This window comes from Orycteropus afer, unplaced genomic scaffold (assembly GCF_000298275.1).
Source record: "Orycteropus afer afer isolate SDZICR_OR568_19922 unplaced genomic scaffold, OryAfe1.0 scaffold00026, whole genome shotgun sequence".
Lineage (NCBI taxonomy): Eukaryota > Metazoa > Chordata > Mammalia > Tubulidentata > Orycteropodidae > Orycteropus > Orycteropus afer.
In genome coordinates this window covers 19,137,875-19,149,972 of record NW_006921613.1, presented here as the reverse complement: position 1 = coordinate 19,149,972, position 12,098 = coordinate 19,137,875, and the positions used below count along the sequence as shown (strand labels likewise).

Below are 12,098 nucleotides of genomic sequence, written 5' to 3'. Positions count from 1 at the left end.
GGAAGTAGGATTGCCCAACCTTCCTTCCGAGGAGTGGCTGGTGGGTTTGAACCGCCAGCCTTCTGGTGAGCAGTCAAGTGCTTTAGCCACTATGCTACCAGAGCTCCTAAGAAAAGTATGCTCCATGGAAAAAGAGGTTTGCTGCCTTTAGAGTTAACCCTGTCAATGTTCCTGGAGGGATGCTAAAGTTATGAACAGTGTGAGCATCTCACACTGACTGCCTCTCTTCCTTAAGCAGGTGTTGTGTGGAACCGCAGCCCTGTCACATGGATACTACTTCACCAGGCTGTTCACTCTTAAGTACATGAGGTACGTCCCTTACTTGTGAGCCTTCCATATGCATGGCCACCAGTATGGCTAGAAGGACAGAGACTCTTCTTTGCCAGAGCCTCATGGAGGCACAGGGTGGCCAGGAGAGAAGGGAGATCCTGAATTCTGGTCCTATCTCTGCCTCTTCATGACTGTGGCCTTCAGCAAGTCACTTTACTTTTCTGCTTTAAGCTTTCCCATCTGTAAATTGGTCATAGTATTTTCTGTCTTATTAACCTCAGAAGGATAATGTAAATTATAACATGGAACATAATTTCATCTTCATCACCACAACTGGAGAGCCCTATTAAGGGGTCTGGTGGCATAGTGCCTAAAGCATTTGACTGCTAACCAGAAGGCTAGCGGTTCAAACACACCAGCCACTCCTCGGACGGAAGGTTGGGCAAACTACTTTCGTAGTGATACCGCCTTGGAAACCCAATGAGGGGTTGCTATGAGTTGGATCCCACTCACCAGCAGTGGGTTTGGTTTGGTTTAAAAGTTAAATAGGGACCTGGGACTGAACTCACTCCTGTAACTGAATTTTCAAACAACAGATAGATAGGTCTACAAGGTGAACAATAACTCTAGGAAAGTAGACACTCCTTAGAGTAATCAATCATTTGGAAAAAAAAAAAAAAGTTAAATGGGGGGCGGTTCAGAAAGGGCAGTAGGCAATGATTCTTAGTCTAAGTTTCATACCATTCAGCAGCTCAGTATAGTGGAACTAGTGGGGACTTTGTAGGTTCTAAGCCCAGCAGTGCTACTTAACAGCTGAGGGACCCAAGTTAAATTAACCTCTCTAGGGAGCTTTGGTGGCATAGTGCCTAAGGCATCTGACTGCTAACCAGAAGGCTGGCAGTTCAAACCTACCAGCCAGTCCCTGGAAGGAAGGTTGGGCAATGTACTTCTAAAAAAACTGTTTAGGAGCTCTGGTGGCATAGTGTCTAAGGCACTTGACTGCTAACTGGAAGGCTGGTGGTTCAAACCCACCAGCCACTCCTCGGAAGGAAGGTTGGGCAATCTACTTCCGTAGTGATACTTCCGTGGAAACCCAAGGAGGGATCGCTCTAAGTCAGGTCTGACTCCGTGGCATATAACAACAACATCATACTTCAACTCTTCCTCTATTTGTGACAGAGTCTTTGTGAGGACTTAGAGTTAATAAACAAGTAAAGTTCAGAACAGTACCTGACACATAGTAAATGCTATATAATTAATTGTCGTTATTTTTCTACGTATTATTTTGAATTCAATTAAAACTTGATTATATAGTGTTATATATGGATTACTTTGAGCAAGTTTAAAATTCTGAGGTAACAAACTTGGCCACTTAAAGTCTTTCCTAAATACCCCTTTTCTATACTCATCTACTATTGTTTGGATTTGAGAAAAAAAAAATTATTGTTGTTGGTAAAGTAAATTATCTGCCAAAATAAAACAAGCCAATAACCACTATTCCTGGGTTTTTCCTTGTGAATATGGATTTCACAAAATGGTCATTTGAAGGAAGTAGCAGCTTATTTCTTTTTTAAGCCTTTGTCAAGCAAAAAGAGTTTGAGACTAAGGGCAGTGGAAATGAAATCATGGGATTTGAGAGCAGCCTCCTACAGAGAAGGATCTTATATCCTGCACTTTCCGGGGCCTCCGGAACCTTCCAGGGCCAGGACAGGAAATCTGGCTGTTGTCCATCCTGTGACATGGCTCCCAGGGAAGCTCTGATGGGGGAGCTTCTTGTGTCACTTCCCCTCGACTATGGTCTACTCCATCCCAAGGAATCCAGGGAGTTGACCCTTTGGTGCTCCCTGGTTCTGGGCCCTGATTCACAAAGCCCCAGCTTAATTTCTCCCACTCCCTGGTGCCAATCAAGGCTGCTCAATTGAGGCTGGAGTCAAGGAGTCAATTCCTCTTAGAGAAGAGGAAAAGTCTGGACATTGTTCTGCAAATCACCGTCAGTAATGAGTTGCAACTCTCTGTGACTATATCTACATCATCTGTGCATTTCTGTTACCTTACTGCCAAGTCCCCTATCTACCACTAGGATGCTTTCTTTGATTTGCAATGGGAGCATAACCAGAAGGCCTTCAGTGAGATGCCTAGTTTAGTTTTTCAAAGAAGGCACTTGTGGAGGTTACCTGGGCCACCTTTGGCAGAGCCATAGCTTGATACTAGGGCACATAAGTTATCCCATCTTCCATGTAAAAGGAACCCCCTATATTTGTGCAGTGAGGCTACTTAGTGTTCTGGGCAAACAGCAGTCAGCTGGAAGGATCTATTCCTATTTTTAAAATGATCTGAAAAGGAGAAGTACAGTTAACATCTCCTGTTGTCTGTCAGCTTAAATCTTACTTCTTGTTGTTTCGTGCTGTTGAGTCAATTGAGACTCATGGTGACCCATGTGTTATAGAGTAGAACTGTTCCATAGGATTTTCTTGGCTGTAATCTTTACAGAAACAGATTGCCAGGACTTTTTCTCTGTGGTACTGCTGGGTGGGTTTGAACAGCCAACCTTTAGGTTAGCAGCCACCCATGGACCTCTTCCTGTCCCTAAGGAGGCTTAATTACTACTCCCTGGTTCTGCACCTCCTACATCCCACTCCCCCAGATCAACCATCTATAGCAGTAAATTCAGAGAACAGGGCAATGGAGGGGTGGGGGAAATGACAGCAAAAAAGAAGATAAAAGGGTTTTAAAACATATGCTAGTAACTATAAAGAGGAGGAGGAGAGAGAGAAGAACAGCAAATCATGTCTGAACGGGCTGAGCTGGGTCCAGGAGAACCCACTGGCTTATTCTCTTTCCCCCACAAACTCCTTGGTTTCATTGGGAACTCTGGTGAAAGATATGGAGGTAGTCCAAATAAAACACATTTCTAATTAAGACAGAATCTCAGTTAGCCCACAATTTCTCATCTACAGAAAAAGATCATGCAAAAAAATGAACTTTTCCTATTGTAACTTTACTTCTCCTGTCCATGAATATGGAAGCAATTGAAAGCACAGGAGTGAGAAGCAACTATCCCAGAGTAATCAACAGACTAAACCTGGGCATCCGAAGAACCTTCCCCTGGCTAAGCTTCCTCTCGACTCCAGGAGGCCCCAGTCATTATGCCTGAGAGGTCATTATGTAGCCTTCAGCTCATGTCGCCAGTTACAGGGAGCTCATTAACTCCCAAAGCAAGCCGCTCTATTTTTACACAGCTCAAATTATTAGAAATTTGTTCCTTATACTGTCTGGCCTTACAATGTCCAATCCTGGGCTAAGGCTCTGCTCTCTGAAGCCACACACAATAGGTATGAATGGTCATTTCCTATGGTTGTCTTTCAAATACAATATTTGAATACAATATGCATATTCCCTATAAACTCTCTTTGTCCTAGAACTGACATGCTCTGTTCTTCTATTTTTGAACTTTTACCAATACTTGGCAATAATTCAAAAAAAAGTTTTAAGCAACCTGACCAAAGATGGCAGTTTGTTGGTCCTTACCGATTCAGGAAAGCATTTCCAAAACGACTAAGTTTTCGGAATGGCTTTTTGGGGTCCACAACCAAAGCGTTTCCTGGGGTGCTACCCTCTGTCTCCCCATACATCACAGCGATGAAGGAGTCAGTGGTGGGCTCTGGGCCAATCCGCATGCCTGGGAAATCTTGCTCCAGCAAGTATCTGGTGGAAGGGAAAAGCAAAGACGGATGAGCATGTCACATGTCACAAAGCAAGAGGCCAGAAGCTCCCCTGGGTTACCAGTGTTTAACCAATCATTTAAAAACCAACAAATATAATCTCCCAGAAATGGAGACCAACTGCCATTTTACTATTTCTACTATTCTGTAAAAAAAGAAAACAAAACTATGGATCTATTTTTTCTTTGCCCAGTGTAAGAAGCCTGATGGAAGGGGTCAGGCTCCTTGTAGACTTACTGGACCTTCTGAAACTGTACTTCTTCTCAGCATGGTGATCTTCCCTTGTGGTTCCATTGGCAGAAAAGACACCACCCTGAGAGGGGCACCCAACCAGCTCCCATGCTTTCTGAAGACACTGCACAGGCTCATCTGCTCTAGGGAAGATTCCCTTGACCTGTCCCTCCAGCATGTTGAGGACACTTTCTCCATGCTCCCAGGACCCCCTGTGCCCAAGGCCATTGTGATGCTCAACACAGGTATTATACTTATCAGCCAAAGCCATGTCTTAGGCCCAGATGTATATCTCCTGCTCCCAACATTGTGCCTGCCCACTGAGGGCACTCAATACACAGTGACTGAGATAATGAACAATCGCCTTCCTTGTCACTGGCAATCAATTGTGCCAACACATCCTCCCTTGTTCATTTTGCAGCTCCCCTGGGCCCCTGAAAGTCATGGCCATGGAAGATGGTCTCCAAAGAACTCAGCAGCAATGGAGGCTGCTATGGGCAGCAGGGGGGAAGGGGAGGATCTGATTAGATAGCACCAGGGCCATTACCAGCCATTAGTCTTTATGCAAATCACTAAAACATGCCCCTTCCTCTGGGCAGACACAGCCCTGTACCAGGTTCACAACTTGACAAGAAGGACTCTAGTTGAACTTTAACCTCACATGCTCCTTGCCTAGGTGCCCTCAGGTAGGGTCTAACCTACACAACTGTATACAGTGGCCCTAGAAACATCATCCAAGGTTCTTATTCAGGGAGCTGAGGAGATCCAGGTGACATAACATAGGGCACAGGAGCAAGAGGAGAGTGATGGGGTAAGTCTGCTTCCTTCATTAAGCTGAAGCCATTCAGAGGCCTTTCCTCCCAAGTTTCCTTTATACAATATTGTTGTTAGCTGCTGTTGAATTGGCTCTGATTCCTGGTGATCTTACGTGTTACAGAATGAAGCGCTGCCCAGTCTTGCACCATCTTCATGACCGCTGGCTGGTATGTTTGAGTCTACCCTTGTGACTATTTTATCACTCCATTTGATGGATGCTTCCTTTGTTTACTCTGACCCTCTACTTATTAAGCATGACATCCTTTGGACACATTTATGTACTTATTCATAATGGGATTAGGACTTGGGGGTGGGGAGGGGGCAAAGACTACTCCCTCCTTCCTTTGCAACCAAGGGAAACAAGAAGAGGGAACATTCTGAAATACATTTCACTCACTACCAAGTGACAAGCATCAACACAGCACTGGTGGTATAGTGTCTAAGGCATGTGACTGCTAACCAGAAGGCTGGTGGTTCAAACCTACCAGCCACTCCTCGGAAGGAAGATTGGGCAATCTACTTCCGTAGAGTTACCGTCTCAGAAACCCAAGGAGGGGTGCCTATGAGTTGAAAATGACTTGACAGCAGTGAGTTTGGTTTTTTTCAGAAAGAACAGATACGAGGGGTGGTGAGAAGCCCTGTTTGAGGTGATTAGGGCAGAGCCCAATCCTGCCAGGGAAATGACCCCTCATCCTAGTGAAGGGCTCAAGGGAAGAAACTTGTACAACCTTCTCTAGCTCCCCATTCCTACAGCTAACAATCTATTTGGCTATAAACTATTTCTTTGTCTAACAAGTCCTGATTGATCAAATATCAGTCCAGAACCTGTGAATTTATTTCCAAGGGTGGAAGGAAAGAACTGAATTATCAAATATTAAATGCAATTTTGCCATTTTTATAAGAAAGAGAAAATAAGCCATCCTTTGGACTTGTGCTTTCTCTATAAATAAAATTGGGGTTGTTTAGCAATCTTAGCACAAAGGCTATATTTTATACTTTTAACTAGTTTTAACTTCACCCAAGATTTCTACATTTCTGGGAGGTTGGGAAGCCCCAGAATAAATATATCATTTAAACATGTCCCCTCAATTTAGAGTAAACAGGGAAAAAATTAGATAATACCAACAGCATTTACAGGTATATGCCTGGTATAGTGCAAAGCCTTCTTTCTACATGCACTATTGTTTCATCTAATCATCGTACTCTGAGGTGGGTACTAATATCTCCATTGTACAGCTGGGGAAGCAGAGGCATCAGAGAGGCTAAGCTACTTGCCCAAAGTCACACAGTAAATGTTAGCAAGTCTGACTTCAGAGCTTGCAATGTTTCCAAATTTGTTTAAACTGGCACTCAAGTTGGTGGTTTGTTCAGAGATAAAGAGCATGAAGGGAATGCATAGTCTCAGAGTGTACCACTGGGGATAAAGCATGAGGACCCCCATTTCCTCAAAAGTAATGGAAAAGACCTCTCCAAACATACAGTCCTCCAAACTGTATGGTCCTTAGGCTACCCTACCAAGAAGGGGCCAGTTCTCCCCATTGTCTCTGGAGAAAAGCTGGAGAGAGGAGGTGCTGAAATGTGTTCAAATTTAATTTAATTTTTTTAATTTTCCAAAACTTTTTCACTCTAACCCTTAGTGCATCTCTAAACAACAGCAGTGGCAGCAAAAATCCACAAAAAAAACTTATAGATCACAAACAAAACAAAAAACTTTGTGTGTTTACTAGCCTAGTAAATATACTTAAGAGCAGAAATGTTCATGTTTATAAATTCTTATGAAATTCTATACAAATCCTAGGATTACTGATAAAATGTATTGTGAAAACATCCCACATTTTGTGGAACTCTAGCACATATACAATGTATACAGTGTGTGTGGATTCATATGCACATATAAAAGTGGCAGTTAGGTTTTACAGCCACTCTGGGAAATCTGAAGCCAGTCAGCAGCAAAGCTAGAATTTAAAGCCAGACACAGCACCCCTCCCTCATCCAGCTTGATTTCTACTCCCTGTAGCAAGGGTGAAACTATGCCAGGAGGCCTTGGAGAGAGTAAGGAAGGGGAGACATTGCAGAAAAGGGACTGGGCCTTGGTAGATCAGCAGCCAGTGTCACCAGCCTCCTTGTAGCACCCACGTTTCCAAAGCACAAAAGGATTAGGCCCCGGTGTTGATTTGAAACTTGACAGGCACTTTCCCATGGAATCAATGTGAACAGCAATGGCTGGCTTGCCAAGAGAGCCTATAAAAGGTTACACAAACCAATAAAATAGACTAACCAGACAAGAACTGAGCCACCTGCTTTCGGAGGAGTGCAGTGTTGAGTTTTTCCCTACAATATGGCACCTAGTCCAGGCCTTGTCAGGAGGAGGCACCCTCCAGGCCCCAGGCCGTTGGGAGGTAAAAATGCGGCTGAGCTCGCAGGGGTGTAGGGGCATTTGAATGCTGTAGTTAAACAGTGAGTTCCTAGCTCACATGTAACCAGAGTTTAAATCAGATGATCACTACCAGGGAGTGTCTAAATCACCTTCTGATGTTTCATTTATATAAAAGCATAGCAAGACCCCACTTATTTTGGAGTAACTGAGTGATTTTAAAGAAAAACTTGAATTATAAAATTCTGTTTAAAGAATAGGTGTTTCCTACTTACAAGTTCATACTATAATAGAAGCTGAAATTTCTAAGTAGCAACCCTGCCAGACAGTAACTCTAACAAATAATTATTTTAAAATTTTAAAAGTATATGCAGATGTGAAACAGTCGGAAGTAAAAGGTGTCACCTGAACTGTGACTTTAGAAGATCATTCGATCTCTGAGTCCTAGACAGAACTAGCTAGAGGAAGAACTAGCAATCAATCACTGGATTACTGCATTATATATCTGGCTGATACTATTAATTTGCTTAGCTATACTTTCTCCCATAGATAACAAAGATGCAAAATTCAATGTTCAATCTCATTATCAAAGTAATAATCAATGAAAGACATAGCATATTAGCAAATTAAAAAAAAAAAAACCATAATTCTCAGGGTCTTCCATAAGCCACCCCCTTGTCTACCTTCCAGTCTGGGCTCCCCTGCTCCTCTTGGTGGACCTTCTTCTGGACTGGTCTCTTCCAGGCCTATATTCCCTGCCTGTCTTCCTTTACGTTGTTTTCTTTGTCTGGTGAAGGATGATCTCTCATGATCTCTACTACTTATTGTACCCGTTCTCTAAGTCACTTTACCAAATGGCACACCCTTCCTGGTAGTCCTTTCTGATCACTCCCCTCCCCGTTCTCCCGTCTGTGGTGCTTCTCACATTATATCTACTGTTGACATGACTGATGGGACCATTTCTCCTCTTCTTATGGGTTCTTATTTCCTGGAAGGCATGGTCCACACTTAGAACTTGAGAGCCCCAAAGTCTCTTAGGTAGGAATCATTTGATTCAACCCTGATCAAGAGTCATTTGATTCTTTATCTTTACAGATGAGGAAACTGAGGATTAGAGCAGGAAAGTGACTTGTGGTTGGTCATACTTGCTGGTGGCTGCATTGGTTTGGAGCCTGGGAGCTCCTCCTTCCTTGCCAAAGGCTTACACCAGGCTAAGCCGTATAACCTCGAGACCCCGCACAATTCCCAGCTCACCATCACTCTAACTGTTGTTTGCCCCATGCGTAACAGAAGAAATGGTGCCCAGTCCTGTCCCATGCCTGTAATCGGTTACAGATGGGACTGTTATAATCCATAGGATTTTTTTTTTGTGTGTGTGTGTGTGTGTGTGTGTGAGTAGTAAATATATATGTAGCAAAGCATTTGACATTTCAACAATCTTCACATGTATAATTTGGTGACATTAATTATGTTCATCATGTTGTTCAACCATCACCCTTATCTGTTCCCAAATTATACCATCACCCTTAACAGAAGCCCATAGGGTTTTCATTGGCTGATTTTTGGAAACAGATCACAAAGCCTTTCTTCCTAGTTTGTCTTAGTCTAGAATCTCTGCTGAAATGGTCAGCATCATAATAACATACACGCCTTCTCTGGAAGATGAGTAGTGATTGTATATAAGATGCATTGGCTGGAACTGAACTCAAGCCTCCTGTATAGAAAACAAGAATTTTATCCCTGACCCATCAACACCCTCATTGCTCTAAATTGGACCTGTCAAATGCATGCACTAATATACTATACACTCTCTAAGCAGATTGTCCTGGGGAGTTTCTACACTGGGGGATTGTTGAAACTCACATACATACATGTCACCCTGCTGACTAGACAGGCACATCTCCATGCAGGGAGGGACTCAAGAACAACCACGAAATACAGTTTTTGGTGTCGAAGAGTGAAAATGAAATGATAAGGTTCAAAAGCAGCAACATTGAAAGGAAAAGTCTGAGTAGATCCTGAAGTGAACTGTACGAAAACTAGTTCATCACATTGTAGCATGTACAAGATAATCAACTGTGTTAATTTTTTTTCTTTTTTTTAATTTCAGAGGCTTTCACAAAGCTACAAGTTCCAGGGACTCTGTGGTGTTATCTGCAATAACAAGAATTCAAAGGAACGAGAGGCCACAGGAAGACTACAGAAAATAATCCATCGTGATTCAGAGCCGATTAGCCCACTCCATCGCATCCTGTGCGTTAAAGACTTGATTTTGTCCTTGGCCCCACCTTGCTCCCCTTTTCCTGTGTTCTCAGCGAGGCGTGCCAATTCTAGTGGTGATTGCTCCAAGAGACTGGAGCCAAGTCATCAACATAAAAAAGGTACAGTCATTCAGATTCCAAACAGCTGTGCAGAGAGGGTGGCAAGGAGGAGTCCTCATCTGATAAACTTCATGGTTCAGCCTCATTTGAGCACCTCCTGGGCCCACTGGCTGTCAGAGCTCAGCTTAGGCCCAAGGAGCTGCTTGTTGTGAATAATATAATTTTATTTATTTTGTTGTTGTTGAGAATATACACAGGAAAATATATACAAATTCAACAATTTCTACAGGTACCATTCAGTGAGATTGATTCTTCAGAGCTGTATAACCATTCTCACCCTCCTTTTCTGAGTTGTTCCTCCCCAGTTAACATAAATTCACTGCCCCTTAATGCTCCTATCTAATCTTTCTAGTTACTGTTGCCAAGTTACTTCTTTGATGCAAGGGTATATGTGGATGATGTCTTTTTTCTTTGATTGTTTAGCCATTTTTTTCCCCCTAATGTTATAGAAAACTCTCTCACCATACCCAAGCACCATCTTCTCAAAGATGGGCTTAAGGATTACTAAAGACAAACAAACTCCAGAGGCAAACTTTGTCCCCCTGGGGACAAAGTACTCATCTACACACTTGTGCCTGGAATAGTGGGAAAAAACACTAAAACTTTTAGTAATATACTTAATATCTAAAGACTTGTTATATGCGAAAGTCTTTACATGAATTATCTCATTTCATCCTAAGTACCTTTGAGGTAGTAGGTACTTTTTATAAATGAGGAAATTTAGGCTTAAATAGTTAAAGTGGCTTATCTGTGGTTATATAGCTAGTGAGTGGGGAAACCAAAATTTGAATGTAGGGTTTCCTACTAGTCCTTTGAGAACACTTGTTTTTAGGTGCCATTGAGTTGATTTTGACTCATAGCAATCCATGTGACAGAGTAGAGCTGCCCCATAAGGTTTTCTTGGCTGTAATCTTCATGGGAATAGATCACCAAGTTTTTCTACTGCAGAGCCACTGGGTAGATTTGAACTGCCAATCTTTTGGTTAGCAGCTAAGAACTTAGCCATTGTACCCCAGGGCTCCTTTGAGAACACTACCTGCTTTAAACTGTAGCTCTAAGGCTGAATCAGCTCCCAATGAGAGCCATGGCAGGCACATGTTTTGTGCGCTATAACAAATATATAAATGTAAGATTTTTCTGATTGTTCAAACTGGTCCTACCAGAAGAACTAGGTGGTACCTAGCTACTACTGTCAACCACTTAGAAAGGGATCAGTGCAGGAGATCCTGGATAGAATGGAACAAAACTCAAAATCATTAAAAAAAATAAAAAAAAAAAGAGACCGGGTTTACTGGTCTGATAGATTGGAGAAACACCCGACTATGGACCCTAGTCACTCTTCAGGCCTGGAGTTGAACCTATTCCCATGGCTTCCAGCCAAATAACAAACAGGCATGTAGGGTAAACATTTATACCAGGTAGGTACACTCCTTGGGACAATCAACCATGGGAGATCAGAAGGGCAGTATTTGCACAGAGAAATAGCTTAGAGGGCAGGAATGCGTAAGAAAGAAGGACACAGAGAAAAAAAGGTAACCACAGGGAAGAAGTGGGGATTACAATCAATGTCGTGAAACAAAATGTGTATGAACTAGTGTATGGAAAATGAATTTGCTCTGTAAACTTTCATCCAAATCACAATAAAAAAACCAAACAAACTTAGCCTTAATTTTTTTTTTACGTCTCTGAAAATGAAACAAATTCCAATTTGCTACTGGAACTTTAATTTTGATTCAACTGATCTATCTCCCTATGTAAACATGAGACTTTTCAAATAGGCATTCAATAACCAAGTAAACTCTCTAAAAAATAACATGGCACATATATCTGGGGTGACTTATGAACATTACTTTTAGATTCTCACACCCAATAGAGAGTATTAGCTTGTGTGATGACAAGCAGATTCAGAACACAATTGTGCCTACATTGGCATCTATGTGTTGAGTTTGAGGGTTCAATTCACTGCTATTGTGTGAAACATTTTTAAAAGAGCATTAAACTAACCCCAAATAGTAATTTTGGGAGCTCTGATGGCATAGTGCCTAAGGCATTTGACAGCTAGCCAGAAGGCTGGAGGTTCAAACTCACCAGCCACTCCTCAGAAGGAAGACTGGGCAATCTACTTCCATAGAGATATCGCTTCAGAAACCCAAGGAGGGGTCACCATGAGTTGCAATCAACTTGATGGCAGTGAGTTTTTTATTTTTATTTTTTTTAAATTTATTGTGATTTGGGTGAAGATTTACAGAGCAAATTCACTTTCCATACAGCAGTTCACATATACTTTGTCTCATGTCATTGACC

General features: G+C 42.3%; 1 protein-coding gene across 1 annotated transcript in view; it reads right to left on the bottom strand.

Moving 5' to 3' along the window:
- The window catches only part of EHD4 (EH domain containing 4), a 122,235-nt gene that overhangs the window by 79,061 nt on the left and 31,076 nt on the right, over positions 1–12,098 (bottom strand). The window contains exon 2 of the mRNA XM_007935289.2: positions 3,799–3,975. Within this exon, the coding sequence (XP_007933480.1) occupies positions 3,799–3,975 (177 nt within the window). The remainder of the gene's footprint in view (positions 1–3,798; positions 3,976–12,098) is intronic.